The sequence below is a fragment of the Sturnus vulgaris genome, chromosome 19 (assembly GCF_052056855.1).
Source record: "Sturnus vulgaris isolate bStuVul1 chromosome 19, bStuVul1.hap1, whole genome shotgun sequence".
Classification (NCBI taxonomy): Eukaryota; Metazoa; Chordata; class Aves; order Passeriformes; family Sturnidae; genus Sturnus; species Sturnus vulgaris.
In genome coordinates this window covers 9,806,919-9,831,295 of record NC_142261.1, presented here as the reverse complement: position 1 = coordinate 9,831,295, position 24,377 = coordinate 9,806,919, and the positions used below count along the sequence as shown (strand labels likewise).

The following is a 24,377-nucleotide window of genomic DNA, read 5'->3' as shown; positions in this document are numbered from 1 at the left end:
TTACACAGAGGAATAACCATTTATTTCTGCTCTTCCCACTACGCTGCCTGTGGGGTGTCTCTAAGCGGGTGGATTAGAGCAGCTCTCGGGACGCGAGGGTCGCTTACCACTCAGCGAACACTACTCTGCGAACTCCACTCCGTGCGGTTCAAACCCTGCCGGCCCATGGGCGGCACCGGGCGGCAGCGCCAGCCCCGCTCTGCTGGGGCCGCCCCAGTGGCCGAGGGGGGAGTGAGGTGACCCCAACATGGCGGGCGGCCCCTGGTGGGAGGGAGGGGGGAGGCCAAGATGGCGGCTCTGAGTCTCATGGACGACCCCAGCACGGGCCCCTCACGGCCCTGGCGGGCGGGTCCCCCCGGCCGGGCACGCCTGCCCTCCCCAGGCCTGTCAGCGGGGCGGTGGCAGGGCGGCACCGCCTCCGCGGGGCTGTGGCAGCGGCACTCGACCATGCAGCTGCTGGGCGCGATGCCGCCGGCGCGGCTGCTGCTCGCCCTGTGCGTCTGGGGGCTGGTGCCGCGCCGGGAGGCCGCAGGTAGCGCGGGCTGAGGGGGGAGCAGGGAGCTGTGTCCCTTTTCCTGACCCTGCTCTGCCTTGGATGTGTGTGGTCACCTCAGAGGTCCCTCAGCAGCCCCCTAACACGCACCTCAGAGGGCTGACACTGACCCGATATCCAGGTCTTTGCTGGAGGAACGTGGCTTTGCCCGTTCCCTCCATCCCTAACGCCGTCCCTTCTCTCTTGCAGGAACAGATGAAGTGGTCTTTGGGCAGGTGGGAGGAAGCATCCTCCTTTTGTGCCGCAACGTGTCCAAGGAAGCCACCGAGGTGGTCTGGTTCCAAGGGGACCCGCACTCCTTCCCACCTCTCTTCTCCTCGAGGGTCTCCTTTCCCCCGGACATTCGCTTTTCCCTGGTGGACAACAGCTCCCTGAGCATCACCGAGCTGCGTGTGCAGGACGAGGGCAACTACACCTGCAGGGAAGTGCTGAACAAGACGGACCATGAGCACAGGGTGCAGCTCCTGGTGGCCAGTAAGTCATCCCCACAGCTGGGCTTCCTCCCCTCCGCCTTCCACATCCCCAAATTCCTCTGGCGCTGGTGGAAAAATAACATTTAGAAAGTGCAAACGGCTTTATTGTGCAGAATTTCTCTCACAAGCACCAAAATGTGTGTCACAGATCTAGCATATGCAGGGGAAATGCCAGCTCTCAAGTCCTCACTGTGTCTCTTCTTCGTTGTTGGTGATAAACGAGTTTTTGGGCACATCGTCCATTCCCTGTAGCTATTCCAGGAGGACTTTCTGCCTCAGAATCTGGCTGACTTGAGTGTCCATAAACCTTGCAGAAAAGGGCTGCTGCTCGCTGTCTGCTGTCCCTTGTTTGAGATAGATGTGCTGTGCCATCCTTTTAGTGGGAGAGCTCTTCCCAGCTGAGGAGTCTTACATTGATGGAAGCAGGAAATTCCTCAGGTTTATGTGGGAGCAGTGTCCCGAGAGCTACCTGTTATCAGCACAGGCCAGTTCTTTCAGCCCTTCTGTGTCTTCTGGTGCTCTCTCCCTTTTCCATCTCTATTTCATCCATTCATTCCCTCAGAAAAGTTCAGAGCACAGGTGGAAGTTCGTGCTGGAAAGCGCTCAAGCCACTTAGTCCTTTCTGCTTCTACCAGGAAACCATTGTTTTGCCCTGATGCCTCATGTATTCCATGGGAACAGCCCCTTCCAGATTAGCAGAGAGCACAGGAGGTCTTGTGCCACTCTTGGTCCCTTTGACTGAGAAGAGGGAAAATCTGGTGCTTTTCCCATTTTGACCGTCTGTATTCCCTTGGCCCCTTCCTTTCTTGCTGCTCTTCCCATGTATGAGACCTGTTTGCCTTCAGGGTGTTCCTTCGTTCTGCCTGAGTGTAAACACTGCGCCTGTTTTGTACAGATTAACCTCTTGAAAGTTTACAGAAATAAAAATTCTCTTCCTGCAGCAAGGAACGTGAAGATGGGGTGTGGAAGGATTGAACCCCAGGCTGCTTCAGGGAATGGATATTTAGGCAGTGGGCTTAGGAGTGAGGACCCCCAAATCTGGAGCACTGGGGCAGAACACTTGGGAACAAAACATATTTATGGGGTGCCAAGTGTCGGTGCTGCAATCTGAACTTCATTTATTAGTCTGGAATTAATTGTGTCAACTAATTTCCAAGTACAACAAAGGTGATGTGGGCCTACCCTTTGATAAGTGAGAAAGAAATTTCTGGAGATGCTTTAGGTCAGCAGGAGGAGCAAGTTAGAAGTTTAACCTCTGGCCTGTAGCAGGGCCCTGTTTTTTCACAATTCCTGTTGGTGGAACATCTTATCCTGGGCTATAGCAAATTTTGGACTTGGCAATGCTGTGGAAGAGCCTCCCAGGATATGTAGAGGTTTTGTGTGGGAATAACCAGCTGACAGTCTTCAACCTGTCCCAAGAGTTCTCTTTTTGTTTAAAACTGCACTTTGAAAACCCCACAAGCAGTATAGTAAACATTCTAGTGACAGGACAAGGGTGCAGCCCTGCCTTGAGCTGTGATTCTGTGTTTATTTTGGATGAAAAGCACCTGTAAAGGAAACATGCAGTCCCACACCTCCAGGGATTCCTTGGCACATCTGTGTGTGGGTTGGTGCAAGCACTTCTGTGGGTCAAACCACAACAGGTCCTTTTTGCTGGTGTTTTGTGAGGTTTGGAGGGTGGAGATTTTTAGGCTTTTGGTTTGTTAACTTTGTGAGAGCAGATTTCTTTAGACAGAGTTGTGCTGGGAGAGCCTGGGAGTTCAGGATGTAAAGCTGATGGCTTCAGGAAACTGCTCCTGAGTCAGCACAGAAAGCACAGCTCTGGCTGGACATCCTGGAGGGGCTGTGTCCACCTGAACATCCTGGAGGGGCTGTGCCCCATTGATGTGGGGCACTTTCTGCTGGTTCAGGCTGACAGGATGCCCTATTCACCACAGCCAGGGTTTGGGAGCAGTTTGATCCTGTGAGGTGGGACACAGGGAGTGTTGCAGAGAATTTTCTTGCCAGAGTTGGGTGGTTTCAAAGATCACCCGAGGTGTGTGTACAGTTCCTGGAGAGCCAAGCCCCAGGAAGGTGTCCTTGCAGCTCCCACGAGGGTTTGCCATGATGTATGTTTTATTAATTGAAGCAATTTCAAAGTCTCCTGAATAAATGTTCCCTAAAATAAGTCTCAGATACCCCTCTGACACCTCTGGTGTGCAGCTTGCTTTGGTTTGATCTCTTGGTGGGGTCTCGTTCAGCACTGCATTAGGCACACTCAGGGGCATGGCCTGTTAATTCTGCCTGGATCAGAGTCCAGAATCCCTCTGGCTGTTAAATCAGCACGTGTGTGGATCTGTGTGTGGCAGGAGCAGCTGGGAGAGAGCCAGAACTGTGCCTTGTTCTCAAGTGATGACTCAGTGCTCCTCCCTGGTAGCTGTGCCATGAGAACCAGGGCAGTGGGATTTCATTCTCCAGCTGTGTTTATCTCATTTCCATTGGATGAAGCTGTGGCAATAATTTTTTCCCTCCCTCAAGACTTGGCTGTGGGGACTCTGACAGCCCCCCTTGGTCCCTGCTGGCTGTCACTTACAGCTGTGCATGCCTGGGGCTGTCCCTCCAGGTCAGGGAGCAAGACTTGCAGGGAAACAGGAAAGATTTTTCAAGGGGAATGGAAAACGAATTCCAGCCCTGCAAGTGTTTCTGACCATGTGCTGTCCTTGCTGATAGATCCACCACAGGCAACCCCAAAGTGCTGGGCTGAGACCTCCTCGTCAGGGCAGATGCTGCAGCTGTTCTGCAGCTGGCCTGGGGGGTACCCACACCCCACCCTGCACTGGAGAGAGGAGGGGCAGGATTTGGAGAACTCCAGCTGGGTCATCAGCTCCACCAGCTCCTCGGACACCCACGTGGAGACACTGAACAGCTCCCACCTCTCCCACCGAAAAGTCTTCAAGTGTGTGGGCAGCCACGTGGTGAAGCAGGAGGAGCCTGCCTGCACTGTGGAGATAAGTGAGTGGATTTTCTGCCTCATTAGCTGGTAATGAAGCTGTGACTGTGGGGCAGGTGGGTACCCTGGTCACTCCCTGCTCTCCAGAGCACTGAGGAGGGCAGAAAAGCCAGGAGGTGGCATGGCAGGGCACCTGTGCAGCAGGAGGCACAGATGTCCTGCAGCTGAGATCCATCATGGCAGAGTTGTAGGTGAGCTGTGTTTTGGGCCCATCTTCAGGGGCCAACAAATTTCACCCCAGCGGTGTTTTCACCTGTGGAAAGCTTCGCACACCTGTGTGAAAGTGAGAGATGGTTTGGGGGCTGTGGGCAGCCTGAGATGAGGATTGCTAGGGTTGGGTTTAAGGATTGTGTGTGCCCTTCAGGCATCTCAGGGATCTGAGTGGCTGATGAGAATCTGGGCTGTGTTTATCCTCCAAGGGTTGCCAAGGCTTCACAAGAGCTCTGCTGATCCCAAGGAAAAAAATGCCTGGGCTACTCTTCTCCTCACTACCTGCTATCTACTGCTGGCTTCCCTCTGACCATTTTTCCCTGCAGATATAGAGACAGGTGTCAGAAGGGACTGAGCACCAGGAAAGCTGCTCAGGTCACTCCTTGGGAGGCTCCTGAGTGAGACAGATGCCAAACCCATAGCACTCAACTTCCAGACTCTTGCCTGCCTCCCTTCTGTTAATGATTATTAATCAGCCAGAAGCTTGATTGCTCGTTAAGTTAATTGCCTCCATTCCCTCCTTGACGCCTGTTTTTGTTTTCTTTTCCCCCGGGGCTGTTCAGAACTCCCTTCCCTGGAATCTGATCCCCCACAGACCTGCTTTGTGGGTGACAATGTGACCCTGACCTGCCGGGTGACCGAGAGCACGCCGGCAGCTCGGCTCAGCTGGCTCAGGGACATCACCCAGCCCGAGGTGGAGATCCAGCCCGGGGGGAGGTTCCTCATCACCCAGGAGGGCAACGTGTCCCGGCTCACCATCCAGAACTGCTCCCAGGGCACTGACGGTGGCTGCTACGTCTGCAAGGCACAGAACCCCGTGGGGCTCAGGGAGCTCTTTGTGTGCCTCACCGTGAAAGGTGAGTGGGGCTGTGGCAGGAGGGCCTGGGGACACAGCACACCTGCTCTTTGGCTTGCACTGAGAATTCCTCACCCATCTGTGTCCCCTCTCTGCAGAGCCAGTGAACGTCGTTGGGGTTGTGGGAGCTGTGGTGGTCCTGTCCCTCCTGACTGTCCTCACTGTCACCGGGGTTGTGTTGTACTACAATCCCCTCCTGTGCCTCAGAGGTAGGGACTGGTTCCTCCCTAACCCACTTGTCCCTCCCCGGGTGCTGGAGTCAGTCAGGGTTGCCTGTGCTGTGTCTGGGCAGGTCACCTCCACATCTGTGCCTCTGCATGGGGCTGCCAGTGACCATCTGGGGGAGGCACAGACGTGGAGGCAGGGTTGGCAGTGGTTGTCCAGTCCAGTAAAACCAGTGGCACTCCCAGAGGGGCAGTTTCTAATGCTGTCTCTCTTTTCTCTCCCGTTCAGGTGCTGCATTCAGGTGAGTTGACATTCCTCAGCCCAGTCCCTCATGGCATCACTCCTCAGCCTTCCTGTAGGGCAGGGAACAGGCTCTCCTCAGCCTTTTATCCAGCTTGCTCTGCTGTTCCCAGGAATGCAGACTCAGGGGATGTCTTAGTGCTGGTGGACTCTGAAGATGACGAGGAGGGGAAGGGGTCTGAGGAGGCCCTGAGCAGCTGCACCGAGCACGAGGCCATGGCGCTGGTCCGTGGGAGCAGGGCCCAGGCTGCTCACCTGAACCACCTCATGGAAGGTGAGCAGCCACCTGCCCCTGCTGAGCTGTGGGCCTTCCCAGAGCAGCTTCCAGGGAGGGAGGAGTTTGTGATGGCTGTTGTAGCTGAGATGCTGCTGCTCTGTGCCCTGTGTAGGTGAAGATGACGAGCCCCATGGCAGGGTGTCTCCACAGGAAGTGAGAGAAGAGACTCGAGGCTCATAGCTTCTATCCCTCCTTGAGGAAGCATATGGAGCTCCAGCTGGAATCCAGCATCAAGCAGGCCCTCACTGGGTGTGGCCGAGCACAGGCTGTCAGTGTCCTGTCCCAGGACACTTCAGGCAGAGCCTTCCCACCTCTCTCCACCTGCCCCTTCCACAATTTCACTCCGTTCTTCCCCAGCCATGTTCCTCCATTTCTTCTCTCCTGTTCCATTTTCCTTCTTATGTCTTGGGTGTCCCTAAAACAAGGCTGACACTCAGCACAGGCAGAACATGGGAACATCCCCTCACTTGGATGCCTGTGATGGACTCGAATTCCTGTGTGGGATTCTGGCTCTGGGATGGAGAAAGTCACCAGGGGGCCAGAGTGGTCCTGGGCCAAGGGAAGAAACAAGGGGTGTGTGGCAGGACATGGGTGACGCTGACTCTGGGGAGGCTGAATTGTTTGTATTATAAATACTTTTCCCCTATTCCTTCTGCAGTGTTGCTCTGTGTCCAAGTGAGGCGTTAATCTGCTCCTTGTCAAGTGTGGGTGTAGGGTAATGGGGACATTAGCACACATATGGGAGGACAAAGGGGACCTGACAGAACACAGGGGATCTGATGGGCTAGGGAAGCACTCCTGGGACACGCAGAGAGAGGCAGGGTCTGCATTGTGTGTGAAGTCAGGGGGTCTGAGCCATCCCTGGGGTGTCAGGACAGTGTGAGCTGGAGCAGGCCAAGGGGGACAGGGAGGAGTGGGGACAGTGGTCTCTGAAAGGCCATGGAGCCTGAACAGAGGGTTCTGAGGGCTGGAGGGAATGGAGTGTGGGTGGGAGGGCTGAGAGCAGGAGCCTCCCTGCAAGCAGCCCTGGTGCATTCCCTGTGCCCAGCACCGCGCCCTCGCAGCTGCGCTCGGAGCCAAGCCAGGAAAATCCCAGGGAGCTGCGGGAGCCTCTGGCTGCCCCTGGCAACTCTGTTGTGCTGCCACCACCTCGGCTGTCCCGGTCCCTGGGCGAGGAGGAGGCACCGGCCGAGATGGACTCGGAGCTGGAGAAGCGGTTGCGAGCGGCTTTCCGGGACAAGCTGCGGCTGCTGTGAGTGACACCCCTCTGCCCTCCCCCTGGCAAATGACCAACCCAAAAGGGTTGGCAAGCAGCCCAGCACATCCTGTGTGCCCTGTGAGCTCGGTTTGTGTTCCCATCTCCGGGCGCCACTGCCAGTGGGCGCAGTGTCCCCAACTGAGGCTCCCAGGGAGGAGAGGACGCTGCAGCCATGGGCTGAGGGAAGGCGAGGGATTCTCCGGGTTCTAACAAGAAAGCTGAGGTTGTGGTGTGGCTTGTCCTTCCCTGGGAACAGCACTGGTGCTGGGATCTCCGGGGGGGGAGTCTGAAGTGGGAGGGGTGGGCAAGAACACGAACACAGGCAAGGCTAACGCTGCGTGGCTCCTGCCAATCCCTGCACGCCCGGGGCAGCGGGCCAGGCTCCCCGCGCTGAGCCCGGGGGCAAGGTGGCCCGAGGGGAGCCCTGTCCGTGCCACGGTGGCAGATGCCCTGCCCAGGCTGTCCCTCCGCAGCCCAGCCGAGCTGCACGCAGCCCGTGGCAGGCCGGTGGCAGCGCAGGACCCCGCCACGCTGCTGCCATCATCCACTCGTGTGCTGCTGAAGAGACGGGAGGTGGCGGAGGTGGAGCGGGAGCTGCAGAACCAGCGGCAGGTGAGGCGGCCCCAGGTGTGCCACGGGGACACGGCGGCTGGCAGCACGTCCCGGGCTACCCACGGGCTGCACAAGCGCGGGCCGATGCTCTCGGAACACTTCAATCCCACAGGAATTTCAGCAGCAGATGCAGCGCCTGGCGCAGCGCCGGCAGCAGCTGGCCCGGAGGCAAGAGCAGCACCGCGACGCCGTGCTCAGATTCGAGTCCTTCCTCAAGGTGCGGGGCTGGGGCTCGGGGCCGGGCTGGCCGGAGGTGGCCAGGCTGGCCGGGGGGCGGTGGCCGGTGGCCGCTGACCCCGTGCCCGTGGTGCAGGCGGCGGAGGCCAGGCGGGAGCGGGCTCTGCGCCGGGCGGACGAGCAGCGGGCGGCCGAGCGGGCTGGGGCTGCCCGGCTGCAGCGGGAGCTGGAGCAGCTGCTCCAGCGCAGGGAGCGCCTGGCCCGGCGCCTGAGGAGCCTCCGGCCCTTCGGGGACTACCTGCGGGACGTGCTGGCCAGCACGGGGCAGGTGAGCGTGGGGTCCCGCGGTGCCACCCAGCCCTGTCCCCTCCAGCCCTTGTCCTCTCAGCCTCCTCCCTCTGCCCAGTTCCAGGACGTGCCGGCCATGCTGGAGTATTTGGAGGTGCTGGTGGGAGTGCGGGCAGCCCTGGCACGGGAGGCAGAAGCCGGGCAGGAGATGCTGGCCCAGGGCAAGGCACAGCTCGAGCAGTACCGGCAGGAGTCCAGCACCCAGCTCCTGGGCACCAGGGACGAGCTGGCCCAGCTCCACACACGCCTGGAGGCTGCCCGCCAAGATGTGCTGCAGTGGGTAAGGGGGATGGGGGATGCCCAAGGACCCCTAGACTTGCTGCTCAAGGGAGATGCCCGATGTGGTGGAGGTGCCAAGTTGGGTTGCACCCTCTGGGCTGAGCTAAGGATCTCCACGTGCCCAAAAAACAACAGCTCTGCATGGGGAGGATACACAGCCAGGACTCCTGGGTCCCCCTGACCTGGCCTGGTGGTGCAGAAGGACAGAGGGCAGTGGCCAGGGTCTCGCTCTGTCCTCAGGAGTCCTGCTGGACCCACATCCAGAGCACAGCCAAGCAGAAGGATCTGCTGCTGGGGCAGATCAAGCTGGCTGTGCTGAACCTCTTCCAGCAAACCTCTGCACAGCTCAGGATCCCCACGGACAGAGCCCAGGAGGACACAAAGGCCCAGCTGGACATGGTCAGCACAACCCTACCCCTGGGGCAGTGGGGCTGGGGACACACAGGGGCATTTACATCCCTGTAAATGGCTGTGATGATGATGATGGCTGTGGCATCAGGCTCCCCTCTCCACAGGTGCTGCTCTGCATGCAGGGCCTGGCTGACATCTGTGCCACAGGCACGCACCCACAGAACCACCGGACTACCAGGCTGCTTCAGGGCCAGGAATAGCCCCTGGGGACACCTGCTGCTTCTGGGGCTGGGGCGAGGCTGCCAAGGCCAGCATGGAGCCACAGGAGCCCTGGAGATGGAGGTAATCCCCTGCAAGTCTGGAAACCCCATGCCAAGAGACAGCATGGATGGCAGTGGCACAGGCACACTGGGGTGTGCTACACTCAGGCAGGGCCAGGGGCACTCCCGAGGTTCCCTCCTGCACAGAGCACCCCAGGCAAGGGGAGGAGGAGGGAGCTGCTGCTGGCATCTCTGAAGGTGTTTCACATCAAAATACATCCAGCTGTGCAGCCACAACACTTGCTTGTTCTTGTATCTCTGGGGAAAGAATTACCTCAGGCACAGAGAGGAGCTGGGATACAAAACCAGCCAATATTTACTGTCCCCTTCCCCAACTCCCAGCCCAGGCATAGGGGACGTGTCCTCTACATCCTCTTCCTCAGCTTGCCCTTCCTGGCAGTGCCTGCCCGGCGCCCGAAGGCCATTTGCCGCAGCTCCTGCACCCGCTGCCGGTTCCGGGCCTTGAGGCGCTTCAAGCCCCCGCTCTGCAGGAAGCGCTGCTTGGCCGCCCTCTTGCGCTGCTTCAGGATCTGCTGCTTGGTTTTCAGCTCCGAGCGCACCCTGCCCTGCGCCGGCGGCTGCGTGGGCCCTGCAGGGGACACGGCTGTGATCAGGGCAGGGACAGAGCCAGGCTGAGGGGAACAATGCAGGGCTGTTGTTTGCTTCAGGTACTCACCGTGCCCACGCCTGTGCTTCCCTCTGAACTGCTCCCTGCTGCGTGGCCCTTCCTCATCCTCATCCCGCTCGTCAACTTTGTACTTCTGCTTCCACTTCTCATAGCTGGGACGGGTGGGTTAAGGGAACAGGTGGTGACTCCTCACTTGAGCCTGTGCTGTGGCCGTCTGACTGTGCTCCCTCCCCTGGCTGCTGCCCTGGCAGGGATGGAGCCCTGACATGTGGGTCCAGCCCTGTCCCCGCAGTGCCCAGTGCCCAGCCCAGGCAGGCAGCAGTGCCCATGGCAGGATACAGGTTGTTCTTGTAGGAGCTGCTGATGTAGTGCCCGCTCTCCGTCCGCACCTTCTTCTTGTCCTCTTGGCCTGTCTGCCCCACAAACCGCTTCTTTTTGCGGTCCCTGCAAGAGACAGAAGCGTGGTGGGACCGAGCAGTGCCACTCCCAGCCCTGATTCTCCCTCCAGCCCATGGGCAAACCCCACTCACCACTTGAGCAGCTGCTTGCTCTTGTTGAGGTTGTGGTTCTCATCGCCCATGAGATCCAGCACGGCTCCAGCTGCCTGCTGCTCGAAGGCGCTGCCCTCACCGCCCACACTCAGCCTGCAAAGGGGGGTGATGAGAGCAGCCCCCGCACAGCTGGGATGGGACAGCAGCAGGAGCCCCCCCAGACTTACCCCCGCTCACTCTCAAAGTCCTTGGGCCGGTATGGGATGTAGAAGTCCTCGTCCTGTTGTGCCGCCTGCTGCGGCTTTTTCCTGGGACCATCTTCTCCTCCTCGGCCCCGTTTTCGCTTCTGGCCCCTCACATTGGAGAACACGTCCTGGATGGGAACAGTGGAGGGGTGTGGGAGCCAACGTCCCTGCAAGTCTCTGCACCAACCCCCAAGCCCCAGCACAATCTGGGGCGTGGTGCTGCCAGCACCGGGACAAGGCAGCTCTGCAGCAGTTCCTGCATCCATGTCCCCGTTACCTGGAGGTCTTCCTGCTCTCCTTCCCCATCCTGGGGCTCAGGAGCAGGCGGGCACAGCCCCTGCCCTTTAAGTGCTGCTGCCTGCTTCTCCTGCTGCCCACGCTGGAACTTCTCAATCAGGGCATGGTCGTGGCGCCGCTTGGATCGCATCACGGTGCTGGCCGGTGTGCGGGATGTGGCGTTGATCTCAAAGATGGTCTGTGCCCAGGGCAGGAGCATGATTCCCAGTGAGCCATGTGGGCATCCCATCCCCATCCCATCCCAGAAGTCTCAACTCACCGCCTTGGACTTGTAGGTTTTAATGCTATCCACCAATTTCAGCCTCTGCAGCTCGGTGTCTTCGAAGCGAGCTCCTGGGGAAGGCAGGCAGGGAGGGGGGCACAGATCAGTTTCCTGGGGAGGGCAATGGGGTCCCCTCCCTCAGCACCTCCTCAGCACTCACGGAAGAGGGGGTGCATGCCCAGCTGGGACACATCCAGGTCCTTGGCCCTCTTGATGGACTCTGGCGAGGGCCCGGGCCGGGAGCGCAGGTACTGCTTGTGGGCGTTGTCTGCGACGCGGCGGAGGCTGCGCAGCTCCAGAGAGCCCTCGTGGTCCGTCAGCAGCAGGCATTCCTCGTCATCCACCAGGCTCTGGGGGACACGGCCTAGGACCCCGCCAGCATCTGCAGCCCAGGGGACACTGTGTCAGCAGCCCAGCACCCACCCTGGATTTATTAGAGCAGAGGTGCCAGCTCCAGGGAGCTCGGCTCTGTACAGTCAGCATCCCCTACATACAGGGTGTATCACAGCCCCCAGCACTCCATTCTCCCCATCACCCCTCTGTGTGAGGGCCCACCACAAGAACACAAACTCCAGCACTGGCCAAGGATAACACCCCAGTGGCCACACAGCCACCCCTCACCAGTAGGCATCTCCTGGGCTCCAGCGAGGATGAGTGGGCGCCCCAGGAAGAGATGGAGGTCGAACACGTAGGGCATCTCATCAGGAGCCACCAGCGAGTAGGCAGTGCCACTCCGGCCAGCTCGGGCCACACGGCCTGGCAAGGCAAGAGGAGAATGGGAAACCACACACAGCCAGCTCAGCCTGGCCCCACCCAGGCAAGGGAACCCCTGGTGTCCCTGGCAGTCTATACATGGCATTTACCATGGGGGATATGGCTGGGGAAGGGGCAAGGGGAAGGCCTACAGGGAAGGTACCAGTCCTGCCCCCAAGAGCCCTCACAGTCCAGCTAGGACATCATGGACACTGACATTGCTTTGTTCCCAGTCTGTCCCTCAGTATCACAGCACAGTGAGGGCACTGGCACCCACCGACACGATGCAGGAACAGCTTGCCCTTGGCAGGGAAGCTGAAGTTGATGACATTGTCCAGCATGGGGATGTCCAGCCCCCGGGCAGCCACGTCGGTGACCAGCAGCACTGGGCACTTGCCCTGGGAGAACTTAGCAATGTTGATCTTGCGGGCAGTCTGGTCCAGAGAGCTGTAGATGTGGGTGCAGCGGATGCCCTGTGCCGTCAGCAGCTGGGAATAGGGGAAAAGAGATTGGATGGATGTGCCCTCAGCAGAGAGACAGGGACAGAGACTCCAGAGTGGCCACTTGGACCTCCAAATCCCACTATGCTCCCTCCTCTCTCTGAGGATGCAGTACCTCCATGACCACATATTCTGGGATTTCTCCTTCAACCCAGTGAAACAGAGGGAGAGATTCCTGCAGCCACAGCTGCAGACCCCACAGGGGCACCCCCAAATACCACTTACCTCCCTCAAATACTCTGTATGGTGCTTGGTGGCCACGAAGACAACTGTCTGGTCCTGGGGCTTCACCACGCTGCGGAGCAGGTGGAGCAGCACGGCCGGTTTGTCGTCCCCACGCACATGGAAGAACACCAGCTGCAGTATGAGGGCAGTGCTCAGCCCTGTGCCACCACTGCCACCCTTGTCCCCTCCTCGGTAGCTTGCAGCGGGTAGGGGTCACAAAGCCTGTCTTGAACTCCCCCAGCCCATCTCACCTTGAGCTGCTCACTCAGCTTGGACTCCACATCCAGGCGGATCAGCATCGGCTCAGTGAGGCCTGTGGTGACACACGGGACACGGGTCAACTCGGGATGTGCTGCTGGGGACACACACTTGGCCCAGCATTAATCCAGCTTGGTTTTCCCAGTACTGGGCTCAGCCTGGCTGCGGGACTGTGCCTTGTCCCTGTCCCCAGCTCCTCACCAGCCCGGGCAAACTCGACGAGCAGCTTGGGCAGTGTGGCAGAGAACAGCACGGTCTGGTGGCAGTCTGGGAGGCGGGCAATGATCTCCTGGAGCTGCTCAGCAAAGCCCATCTCAAAGAGCCTGCAGGGGAGAGAATATGGCACATGGCAGGTCCCTCTCTGCCACTCCCTGGGCCTCTCACCCATGTGGGGACACTGCCAGCCCTGGGGATGCCCCTGAGCCCCACTGACCTGTCGGCCTCGTCAAACACCACGTACTCCACGGTGTGCAGCTTCAGCTTCATCTCCACTGCCACGTGCACCAGGCGCCCAGGGGTGGCTATGATTCTGTGGGGACAGAGGTGGTGACAGGACCAGACCGACAGTGTCCCCACACCATCCTGGGAGCAGGTCTCAAGTCCAACCCAACAGAGACCATGTTGTCCCACAGGAAGTTGCTCCAAGGGACACCAGGAATGCCCATCAGGCACACTGGTTCTAAACGCCAGTGACGTCCCCGGATGGCTGGTGGCCATTTCCCCACTGGATCCCCTCCCTCTGCCCCACTCACATGTCGGGGTTCTCATGCAGGGCAGCAAACTGGTCCTCCATCCTGTGAGAGAGAGGAGAGACTGGGGTGGCACCAGGCAGCTCAGACCCTCACTGGGTTTTGGGGAGGCTCAGGAAGCAGGGATTGGAGGGGACATGGGGACAGCTCACTTGTCTCCTCCCAGGATCAGGGCTGTCTTCAAGCCCGTGAATTTGCCCAGCTGCAGGGTGAGGAAGAAACATATTGGTGGGATGTAAAACCAACCCATTGCTCCCGTTGTTCCCACTCGCCCCCGTGTCCCCTGTACCTCCTTGGTGAACTTGAGGGTCTGCAGGGCCAGCTCCCGGGTGGGCGAGAGGATGAGGGCGCGGGCCCCGGCCTGGCTGGGCGCCTTCAGCCGCTCAAACATGGGGATGAGGAAACAGGCTGTCTTCCCACTGCCCGTCCGTGCCATCGCCACCACGTCCCGGCCACGTAGGATGGCAGGGATGGTCTGTGGGACACCACTGTCACCGTCACCATCACTGTCCCACTGCCACCCCTGGGGGCAGGGACCCACCGCTCGCCATGCTCACCTTCCTCTGGATAGGTGTGGGCACCTTGTAGCCCTTCTTCATGATGCCCTTGAAGACAGGGTAGCTGAGGCCTAGGGAAACAGGGACAAGTGAGGGGGCATGGGCAGGAGGGGACAGTCCCTGTCCCAGGGACAGTCGTCCCCTGCCTCACACGCACCCATGGACTGGAATCCTCCAGATTTCTTCTTCTTCTGATTCTGGGCCCGCACCATGGCCTGAGTGTCCAGCTCAGCATCGGCGCCATCGTCCTCCTCGGTTGTGGTAGGGAAGGCGGGCAGTGGGGTCACAGCGACCTGAGGACAGTGGGGACATGGCTGTGGTGGTGATGGGTGTCGGGATCACTGCAGCTCTGCACTGCTGCCATGGCAGGCAGGGCCACCAGTGCTGGTGACCGTGGGTATTGGGGACATCGGCACTGGGGACACTGATACTGAGTACTGGTACTGGGCACTGGGACACTGGTGCTGAGGACATGGGCATCGGGACACGGTACTGGGGACACTTGCACACTGGTAGTGGGGACACGCGTACCAGGAATGCGGGCACTGGGGATACTGGCACTAAGGATACCGGTACTGTGGACATGGGCACATGGAGACCGGGGCCGCAGTACTGGGCCCAGCGGCACGGGGGGCAGGGACACAGCTCGTTCGGGCCCGCCTCGCTCCCCTCCCGTCCTGTCCCGTCCCGTCCCGTCCCGTCCCGTCCCGTCCCCCGTACCGGCGCTCCGCGGGGCTGGCGGCGGGTGCGCGGCGCCATGTCGGTACCGGCGGCGGATCCACGTGTCAGGGCGGGGCCGGAAGGGGCCGGGCCCTCTCCGTGCCCGCCCCGGGGCCGCGGCCATGCGGGCGGCGGGTCCGGCCCCGGCCCCGGTCCCGGCCGGCGGCTCCGCGGGCACCGCCGCCCGCCCTTCGCGGGGTCCCCGGGGCCGCCGCCGGGTGCGGGCGTCCTTCGTGGACGAGTCGCTGTTCGGCCGCCCCGCCGGGGCCCGCCCGCCGCCGCCCGCCTTCCCTCCGCCCTGGGCGGCTCCGGCGGCTCCCTCAGCCGGCGGCTCCCGGCCCGGCACTCAGTGCAGGTGAGCGGTGGCTCGGGGCGCTGCTCGGATCTCCGCTGTCGCGGGTTTCGGGGCTCGCTCCCCGTCGGTGTCCCTGGGGCGCCCTATGGAGCCCCTTGACTCCCGCAGCCCGGGCTCGGCTGCCCCGCCGGCTCTCGGTCACTCCCGCTCTCATTTCCCCCGCTGTAACCAACACGTGTTTCTTCGCTTGTCGCCCTCCAAGGTCCCGAAGCCACGCTCCGTCCTTCTGTGACGAGTCGCTGTTTGGTGCCAAGCCGCAGGGTCCTGCCTGGGCAGCTCCGCGGATGAGGAAGGAAGATGTGGCCAAGCTCCATTCGCTGCTCTGGAGCCCCCCGCCTGCTCCCCGAAACCAGCCTGCCCTTTCCCCGCACTGCACCGGGACTCCCCTGCGAGCCGTCCACCCACCGGCCTCTGCACCTCCGGCCCCATCTGAGCCCAGCCACAAGGAGAAGCTGTGTGGCTGGAGGCACCCCAGGAGCGATGCTTGCTCCAAAGGCTGGGGTGCTCCTGGCAGAGGGCGTTCTCAGTCTGTCAGCCGGCTGAGCACCCCCCCAGACAGGATTCGCCTGCCTTCCAGCCTCGGCACAGAAAGGTGGAAGAACCAGAGCACTCCAACCACCCCTGCTACCCACCAGGGCCCTCTGGTGAGGGGTCGGTCCAACAGCGTATCCGGATCTCCTGTGCTCCACAATGCCAAGGCAGCAGGTGGCTGCAAAGCCAGACCCCCCTGGAAGTGATGCCAAGTGTCCTTCTGGATGTACATACAGCCTTAGTCTACCTGAGGCCTCCCTGTGACCAAGCCCACAAGGACCCTGGGCTTTTCCATGGCTGGAAGCAAAGGATGGGGCTGTTCCATGCTGGAAGACAAGCCAGGAGCCAAAGGTGACCACAGTGCTGGGGCAGTGCCCTCCTTGTTCAGGGCACAACCCCACAGCGCCAGGGTGGGACAGCCTTGGTGGGAACAGCTGCTCCCCGTGATGTCCAGTGGTTGTCAGAGGAGGGTCCTGCTGTCTGGGAAATCCAGCTGGGAAGTTGGAGCAGCAGGAGACAGGAGTGCCTGCAGTGCAGTACAGTCCCATCCAGGCACAGGTACATGGGCAGTGTAGCTCCATGGGGACACACAGGGGCTGAGCTCCATGGAGCTCCCAGGACAGGGGGTGCTGCTGGGGTGGGGTCCCAGGTGAGTTCGGAGGGCAGTTGAGGTCTGGGGACCCTGACAAGGACCTTGGCTGACCACGTGTGGCGAGAGCAGTCCTGCTCCATCCCACTTGTGGGAATGCAGGACATCCCTGCTCACGGCAGGTCCAGTCAGGTGGTGGAAATCCCTAGGAATAGAGGCTGCACAGCCTCTCCGGCCTCCTTTCCACTATTCCACTGTCCTCAGGGACAATGAAAATTCTCCCTTTATCCAGTCAGAGCTTTCCTAGTTTCATTTTGTGTCTGTTCTCTCATTCTGCACCTGAGCACAAGCCTTAGCCCAACCCTCACGGCCGCCTCCTCTTTGCAGGTATGGAGAGGCTGCTCTGAGGCCCCCCAAAAGGTTCCCTTCTCCAGGAATTGAGCTCCATTCCCTCTGCCTCTATGCACAGGATGTGCCTTGGTGTCTCCCTGCTGTCCTTGCTTTGTGTCACCAACGCCTTATGGACTCCTCTGACAAAGCAGGACCAGGGAGGATGAGCACAGAGGTGAGGAAAGCACTGCCCTGTGTCCTGCTGCCAGTGGGATGGTCCCCGGCTGGATGGGGTTTGTGACAGAGAAGGATCTGCAGCACGGGGGTTTTGGCAGCTCGTGGTGATGAGGAGGTGCTGAGTAGATCCATAATTGTGTGGCTGGTGCTGAGGATTGTGAGGTGCTCACAGCAGTGCCACGGTGTCGCCAAATCTGGGATCTGTGGGATGTTGCTGAGTGATCTGAGCAGCTCCAAAGCTCCTCCACTTCCTTTGCTGAGGTGGGAAAGAGCAGCTCTGTCTGTGTGGAGGTGGATAAAGGACATGGGGTGGGGGACTTGAGTTTGCAGTCACTGCTCCCTGGGGAGGGAGGCTGTGGTGAGGAGCTGCTGAGGTTACTGGGAATTTGGTAACTCCCATGCCAAGGGAAACACTCAAATTCACCCAATGACACCAAGCCATGTTAAGAGCATCATTCTGCCCCCAGAAATGATTTTATTGCACTTTGAGCAAGGGGGATTGGGCCTTGACCCACTCCAGCACGTGGAGCTGGAGCCAGCCAGGAGCCTGCCCTGAGAGGAATTTCTGCTCATTTCTTGGCCTGACAGGAAGCAAGAATAAACTGATGTTATTAAAACCCGAGAAGGTGAGTGAGGATCCTTGTGATTAGCTCCAAGCTCTCAGATCTCTCCCTATGTTTCCCATGGAGACAATCCAGCAGCTCTTCTCCCCCTGGGGTAAAATTGGAGGGACATCAAACAATTGTGGCCTTCTCAAAGGAGGGGTTGGGAGTGCTGGTGTCAATGTGAGCCTGATCAGGTGTGTTTGGGATGTGGGCACAGTGATGGGCAAGCTGTGAAGGCTGCAGGTCTCACTGGGCTGGGAGAGAATCTGGATGTGATTTGGACACTAGGTGGAGACAAGAGGGTTGAGGATTGACACCGGAGCAGGAATGCTGTTCCCCAGCAGCAGCCAGGAGAGATCCAGCCAGGCGAGTCCTCAGCAAACTGGGGGAACTGCCCTGGAATCTAAGCAGAAGAGAAATGAAGCAATCTCGGAGAGCTGGAGTCCTTGGAAGAGGAAGCCTCTTAAAGTAAGGAGAGATTTTTATCTGAAAATCAAGTTGACTGTGGCCTGTGTGGCCGGGATTGGCCACTTTACCCCCACTGCTGTGTGCAGGGTCCAAGGAATCAGTGGGAGAAACTAGAGCTCATCTCATCAGCCACACTTTCCTGTCCCACACTGGCCCAGGTTGTCACCAAGGGCTTCCAGGAGGTCAGAACTGGCACTTTCTTGCTATTTACATATGAAGACAACGTTGCTTAAGTATAAATGGGTTGTTTGCATTTTGTTCCATAATTGTCACTCACATTGGTGCTTTACTGTTGCCCTGTCCTCCTCTTGTTCTGCCAGAGCTGTGCAGCCCAGTATGACAGCAAAAGCTGCTCTGTTACTGCTGGTGTTTGTGTGGATAAAAGCCCACATTAAATCTGAATAAAATGAGGTGGGGGAAATGTTCACTTGTTTCCTACCTCCAGATCCAGCCTATCCGGTGTCACTGGTGCTCAGCTCAGGCTAGAGTTGTTGATGCAGAGGCCTGAATCAACCTGAGAATCCTCCCTGCTGCTGCTCTCGTTTTTCTGCCTGCTCAGCACTGACATAAATCTCACTCTCCACCTTTGACTCCACCCTGACTTGTTGCTTACTTGGGGGTTGAAGTCGAGTTCCTGCAGGGCTGCTTTCCACTGATATCAGCAGAGCGCTGGGATGGAGCGGATACACTCCAAAAACCAGCACAGCTAGCAGGAGCCAGGTGCTAACAGGAGGCAACAGCCTGACCTTAACATGCATCATGTCCTGCAGGGCCTCCCGAGAGCCAGTGCTCCTGGGTGCCCTCACAGCATCTACTGCACTCAGGGCCCGACTCCTACGGCCAGCGGGGCCTGCCAACAGCGACATGTCCATCCGGAGCGGGGACAGGCGGCTGTCCCATCCTGGGAGCGGTTGGGGTCCCGGGCCGGGTCCCCTCAGGCTCCCCGAGGCGCTCCCGCCCGCGTTCCGCCGTTGCCCCGGTGACCGCTCCTCTCCTCCCCGATCCGGGGGCGGGGCCTCGCCGCAGCCAATGGCAGCCCGCGCTTCTCTCCCCCGGAGCCCGGCCCCGCCCTCCCAGGCCAATCAGCACCCCCGTCTGTTTTGAGGGACAGCGCTTCTATCCAATGGCGAGGCGGAGTGCATGAGCTGGGGCGGGGAGGCGGGAATAACGCGGAGCCTCTGGCGGAGGGGTGGGGGCAGGCGCGGTGCGCGGATTGGCGGGAGCGGGGAGGCCCCGCCCCAAGAGGCGGGACCCGCTCTGTAGCAGCCAATGGGAGGCGAGGGGCGGGGCGCGGAGGAGCCGCGTCGCTGCAGGCGCCGGTTCGGCGGGGTCGGTTCGGGCCGGGAGTGCGGGGGGGTCCCGGGCCGGATCGGGTGGTCCCGGGAGGGTTTGGAGGGTCCGGGGAGTCCCGGGGCCGCGGGTACGGGGGGCTGGTGAGGAGAAGGTTCACCCAGGGCCGGGAGGAGGGCGCGGGGAGGGCGCCGGGCCGGGCCTCCCCAGCGCGGTGACAGCGCCGTGCCGGTGTCCCTCTCCCTGGGCAGGGACAGCGGCTGTGAAGTGTCCCCGTGGCGCTGTCCTGGGCCTGCTTCATTTTCCTTTTCCCTCACCTTTCACAGAAACCCGTGACCTTGTGGCATCGCGCAGTTTAAAATAGCCCTGCGGGAACTTGATGTGTGCGGACTCCCGGCGGCCTCCGGCGCTCCCGCCTTCTCTCCCTTAGCTGCGGTGCCGGGGCTGGGGCACGGCGGGGCACGGAGCCATGTGTGACCGGCACGCGTAGCGCCATGCCGGCCCCGGCCGCCGCTCCCGGTGCCGCGGGGTCAGGAGCTGCCCGAGGATCGGTCCCTGCTGCGTCCCCGCCGTGCTGCGAGCCGAGCGCCGGCCGGGATCGGCAGCCCCGCGCTGTGAGTTGAGCTTGGCACGGATCCATCGAGTCCCGAGTCCTGCGCTGCCTTTGGAGATGGGTGCGCGCAGTGCCGTGTCCCGGTGTCCAGCACACAGCCCCGGGCGGGGACTGTGCCGGGACAGCTTCTGACCCTGCGCTGCCCCAGCGAGCTGCAGAACGCGCTGTTGGAAGCTCCGTGAGCAGGAGCCGCACAAGGGACGCCATGGCGGTGAGCATGGACGATGATGTTCCCCTGATCCTCACCCTGGACGACAGCGGGAGCAGCGCCTCAGCCCCTCTGGATGAGCTGGATCGGGAGGAGCTGCCCAACGAAAGTAAGAGCCCTTTGTCATTGCCTGCCCCAGTTGTCGCTTGGGGTGGCCGCTGTGGGACCCCAGAGCTGGCGCTCGGTGCCTGGGGCTGCCCGGTAAAGGCAGGTCAGGGAGTTGTTCGTTGTGCTGTTTGTTGTGCTGTTTGTTATTCTGTTTGTTGTACTGTTTGTTGTGCCGCTTGTTGCTCTCAGCTCCGGCCCGGACAGGTCCCACCAGTGCTGTTTCTAACACACACTTTTGTGGTTTCCGTGTAACAACCTGTGACCTTTATCCTTTTCCTGCACGCTGTCTCAGAGCATCTCCTTCCCTTGGCACTGTCCCACTGCAGTTATCTCGTGTGGCGTTTTCCCATCTGCACTTTGTGAGGCTTCTTTTGTCTGTTTCTAGTTTGCATTCCGATTTTTGCAAGAAGGGAAGTGTTGATAAATCCCTTCCACGTCTTTATTGTGTTCTTATCAAAGAACCTGGAGTACTTTTAGACAATGTATTCATGTTGGCCCCGGCTGTTTAGTGGGGCACAGCCAGGCTGTGAGCACTGAGAGGGGGAAAACATCCCTGAAAACATCCCTGAGCCAGCATCCCTCAGAAGCTTTGCTTTTCTCCTCTGTGTCTTCATTAAAGTCCTCACCCTGCAGGTTGGATGTGGCCAGCAGATGTGTCTTACTGTGTTTAGAGAGTTTCTGGTTGCTGTTTCACCTCACTGGGTGTATCTGCAGTTTTTTCCAGCACATCCCCGTGACTTCCAGTTGCAGGTGCACACACACAGGTCTTGTGATGCTGTTCCAGCCCTTGCTGCCACAGGCTGAACATTTGGAACAAATGCATCATTTCCTGTCCAGGCATCTCTTTTTTTCACATTATCCCTCTGTGCCATACTGCCTCTGAGATTTGATTCCTCTTGCATTAAGATAGGTTCCCTTAAATTTCTCGTTCTTGCTTTCCCAACTCAGGAATTAATTTTGGATAATCAAGATTCTTCCTCCCTCCTCTGCCACCCCACAGTGCAGATCCCTGACTAAATTGCCCAATTGACTTTCTCTAAGCTCTGTTTTATCCTTGCTTCATTCCATCTGCTTGTCTTTTAAAGTTTAGCCCTCTATTTTTAAGTTAAATAGAAGAGAGATTTCTTCCTCCATCCACGGGTGTATTTATAGGATTCCTTGTGACTAATTTTAATCACTCTTCCCTCTTTCTTTCCCCCGCCTCCCATCCCTTCAAAGAAGAAGTTGTGTGAGGCTTAACAATTGCTTGAAGCCAGCATGACTGTGTTAAAGCACAGGCATGAGAATGAATGTATTAATAAATAAAATTCTCCACATTGAAATACAGGGAAGTTCTTTAGGGACCAATTTTGTGCTTCTTACAGGATCGCTCTGTGGTTTTTGAGAACTCATTTCCTGGGATCTTTCAAATGAAATGTCTCTTATTTGTATGTTTTAATCACTGTTAAAGTGGGATTTGCTGCAGCAATATAATGCTTATGCTGTGGAGGTGATAGAGAATGATAGAGAGCCTTCTGAAGTCAGGGTGGGATGAAGGATTAGGAGGGGAAGGCTGGCATCAACAGCTTGAAAGGCAGGTTTATCTCTGGGAAGTGGGAAGCTTAAATCAGGGAGTGAGCCCACTGACACCAGCAGTGGCAAAAGTAAGCTTGTTTAAAAACCAGGATGTGTGGTCCAGCTTTTGCTCTTTGCCTGCACAGAAAATCTGCTGTGAAATGTGGCAAAGTTGTGTCTTGTGGAGGCTGTGAGGAATCAAATGTGTCCCCTCTGCTCTGCCTCCCTCCCCTGGGCTGTTGAGCATTGAAATGGCATTAACAGAACTGTGTGATGTCACCTTTTCATTCAGAAGCTTTTCTTTTCCAGGGGAAAAAGTGTGTGAGAAGTCCTTGTCAGGGGAGAGGGAGCCTGCCAGGGTGAAGATGAGGACATGGGGACAGGGAAGGTCAGGGGGCTCTTTCCTTCTGGCTTTATCTTCCCATTGCCTAAACTCTCATAAGTGAATATTCAGCCAGAATTTGGAGGAACAGCCATCATCAACTCCAAGGGATTCAATGACAGGTTAAACACAAAACTTTTACTGAGGTGTGTCCCCAGAACAGGCTGGGACTGTTTGCAGTGAAGGACCCACCATCCTCTTCCAGGTGACACCTGGGGAAAGACAGAGTGGCTGTGTAGCTGCTCCTTGTTCAATCACATGTTTGAGGTTGATAATAATTAAGTCTCACTCTTGCTTTGTGTTCCCGTGTGCACAAACTCCTCTAAATTTTAGTCCATTCTCCAGCCTGTCACAGCCATGTCACTGAGTGCTGTGTGTGTGGTTCAGTGTATATCAGCTTATGTGTTTTGTAAAGAACTTTTTTGTGCTTTTAAATTAAAAAAAACCCCTATCCACGGTCTGGCTTTGTTCCAGTCAGGTCTTTGGATAAATGAATTTGTAGTTGTGGATTCTTGGTGTTGATTGCCTGGAACTGGAGACAAGTTTCTGGGTTGAAATAAGTAGAAACAAGGTTTTCTGAAAGCAAGCCTGTAGCAAATGTAAAAAGAAAGGATTGAAGTGAATTCCTTTCCAAACCTAGCAGAAGAGTCCTCTCCTGGGTGAGTGTCTTGGGGTTAGAATAAAAGGGAGTTAAAGGAGAAAATTGTGTGGAAAATTGCATTCTTAAAGAAAATGTCCAGCTGCAAAAATTAATCTCCCAAATCCTCCAGCTCTTAAGCATTTAATGAGAGAAAATACTTACATGGGGAGGAATATTAAACTCTGCCTTGCTGGGCTTCCAGGGAGCTCCCAAGTGCAGCCACCACAAAGGGTCAGAATCCTGCAAAGTTGACAGGAATTCAGACCACATCCAGAAAAATGTGGTGCTCCTGGTTTTCTCACTGTGCTCTGTAAGGGCTGGGTAATTTTCCTTTGCAGCTCCAGCAGCTGAAGGAGACAGGGAAAAGCTCTTGCATCACCTGGATCCACAGCTATGAATGTGACACTGCCCTTCCCTAGCACATCTTATCTGAGCATCTCCAAACAAACTCCAGTTCAGCTCCCCAGCCCCTGCCCGAGGGCAGTGACTAATAGGAAACTGAATTTCTGTACAAGGCAAGAAGGGAGATGTGAACCTGGCTGTGGCCTTTCCCAAAATCCTGTCCTGAGAGTGATGAGAACCTGCCAGGGTTTAGTGATTTCCCATCCCTCCTGAACTCCTGGGAAATGTTTGAACAGAGCTCTCAAAACATCTCCTAAGTCTGTTTTCCATCCACAAAGGCAGCGTGGATAGCCTTGAAACTCTAGGACAGTGTCTCTCCTTGAGCTGATGGGAGCTATAAACAATAAATGAGTGCACATTGATTTATCCTGTATTAGATCACATACAAGATTCTCCTTTGCCTCCTGCATGGAAATTGCTGTAGCCTCAAGTAGAGTTTCAGTGTGTTCAGAGCAGAGAGTAAAGCTCAGAGTGTTGTACACAGAACAATGGGATATTGTCTGTTTTCTCACACAATGGGTGATGGCAGGGGGAAAGAAGTCATTTTTCAACTCTGAGTTTTTACAAGAAAGCAACTGCATCTGCTATTGAGGTAAAAACTAATTATTAGGAAGGTGGGGGAACAACTGCAACAGCCAAGAGTGATGTTTTCTAGAAGGATTGTTGGAAAATGGGAAGTTATAACTTTGATGCAGTCTCACTTTCTGCTGCCTGGGGAGTGAATTGTCAGGAAAACCAGAGCCAGCCTGGCCTTTTGGGAAGGTGAATTATTTGGGAAGGTGAATATACACCTGGCAATGCTAGGAATGAGCAGGTGTGTGAAGAAAAGGAGATTTCTGTGTTGGAGAGGTTGGAGGGGCTGCCCCAGGCATCCTGGGGGAGGAATGTGGGTAAGGACAGCCCAGGGCCTGTTGGTTGTGCCTGCAGAGCAGAGTGGGGAGTGCTGGAAGGGACCCTCTGCCCTTGCACTGGGACAGTTCCCTGGTGGAATGTGGGAAGGGGCTTTCAGCAAAGCTGTTCCTTTTCTAAGTGGCTGGTGGAGACTCAGGTGTGGGTTCTGAAAACAGAGTCCAGTTACAGCATTAATGGATGTTGTAGATACCAAACTTGTCTTTAAAAAAAGATCCTTTACTAAGCCTCAGGATAGGGGATTTGGGGCAGTTCATGTTCTTTTTGAGGCCTGTGAATTGTCTGGATTTTGATGTGTTTGGT

General features: G+C 57.9%; 5 protein-coding genes across 9 annotated transcripts in view; 4 read left to right on the top strand and 1 right to left on the bottom strand.

The window, feature by feature from the left end:
- The first annotated feature begins 420 nt into the window (after positions 1-420).
- Positions 421-6,469, top strand: VSIG10 (V-set and immunoglobulin domain containing 10). Its single transcript, XM_014894606.2, has 8 exons — positions 421-532; positions 743-1,027; positions 3,736-4,017; positions 4,789-5,082; positions 5,180-5,290; positions 5,535-5,547; positions 5,660-5,820; positions 5,936-6,469. The coding sequence occupies exons 1-8, from the start codon at positions 448-450 to the stop codon at positions 6,001-6,003; spliced, it is 1,299 nt and encodes a 432-aa protein (XP_014750092.2). The 5' UTR covers positions 421-447; the 3' UTR covers positions 6,004-6,469.
- Positions 6,470-7,001: 532 nt separating this feature from the next.
- On the top strand, positions 7,002-9,405 carry CFAP73 (cilia and flagella associated protein 73). Its single transcript, XM_088176258.1, has 7 exons — positions 7,002-7,077; positions 7,305-7,693; positions 7,806-7,910; positions 8,007-8,198; positions 8,277-8,498; positions 8,738-8,896; positions 9,013-9,405. The coding sequence occupies exons 1-7, from the start codon at positions 7,017-7,019 to the stop codon at positions 9,106-9,108; spliced, it is 1,224 nt and encodes a 407-aa protein (XP_088032384.1). The 5' UTR covers positions 7,002-7,016; the 3' UTR covers positions 9,109-9,405.
- A 56-nt stretch (positions 9,406-9,461) lies between these two features.
- DDX54 (DEAD-box helicase 54) lies at positions 9,462-14,918 on the bottom strand. 2 transcript variants are annotated; one of them, XM_088176315.1, is made up of 20 exons: positions 14,854-14,918; positions 14,291-14,426; positions 14,134-14,204; positions 13,866-14,051; positions 13,729-13,778; positions 13,580-13,621; positions 13,261-13,356; positions 13,029-13,150; positions 12,821-12,882; positions 12,570-12,701; positions 12,122-12,332; positions 11,713-11,847; positions 11,252-11,473; positions 11,089-11,162; positions 10,810-11,007; positions 10,515-10,660; positions 10,327-10,440; positions 10,136-10,240; positions 9,845-9,948; positions 9,462-9,757 (listed from the first exon to the last, which is right to left on the bottom strand). In XM_088176315.1, the coding sequence occupies exons 1-20, from the start codon at positions 14,890-14,892 to the stop codon at positions 9,534-9,536; spliced, it is 2,469 nt and encodes an 822-aa protein (XP_088032441.1). In that variant the 5' UTR covers positions 14,893-14,918; the 3' UTR covers positions 9,462-9,533. The 2 variants fall into 2 exon arrangements, with proteins under 2 accessions (XP_088032441.1, XP_088032440.1); XM_088176314.1 differs by having other exon boundaries at positions 9,462-9,948.
- A 51-nt stretch (positions 14,919-14,969) lies between these two features.
- On the top strand, positions 14,970-18,558 carry RITA1 (RBPJ interacting and tubulin associated 1). Of its 3 annotated transcripts, XM_088175860.1 has the most exons (4): positions 14,970-15,208; positions 15,411-16,297; positions 16,716-16,893; positions 17,789-18,558. In XM_088175860.1, the coding sequence occupies exons 1-2, from the start codon at positions 14,976-14,978 to the stop codon at positions 15,943-15,945; spliced, it is 768 nt and encodes a 255-aa protein (XP_088031986.1). In that variant the 5' UTR covers positions 14,970-14,975; the 3' UTR covers positions 15,946-16,297; positions 16,716-16,893; positions 17,789-18,558. The 3 variants fall into 3 exon arrangements, with proteins under 3 accessions (XP_088031986.1, XP_014749919.2, XP_088031985.1); XM_014894433.2 differs by having other exon boundaries at positions 15,411-16,090; positions 16,716-18,558; XM_088175859.1 differs by having other exon boundaries at positions 16,716-18,558.
- Positions 18,559-19,988: 1,430 nt separating this feature from the next.
- Positions 19,989-24,377, top strand: part of TPCN1 (two pore segment channel 1) — a 39,633-nt gene continuing 35,244 nt past the window's right edge. The window contains exon 1 of one of the 2 annotated variants that reach the window (XM_088176063.1): positions 19,989-20,188. In XM_088176063.1, coding sequence (XP_088032189.1) covers positions 20,077-20,188 — 112 coding nt within the window. In that variant the 5' untranslated portion in view covers positions 19,989-20,076. The remainder of the gene's footprint in view (positions 20,189-24,377) is intronic. The other variant, XM_014894601.2, reaches the window with a different exon arrangement.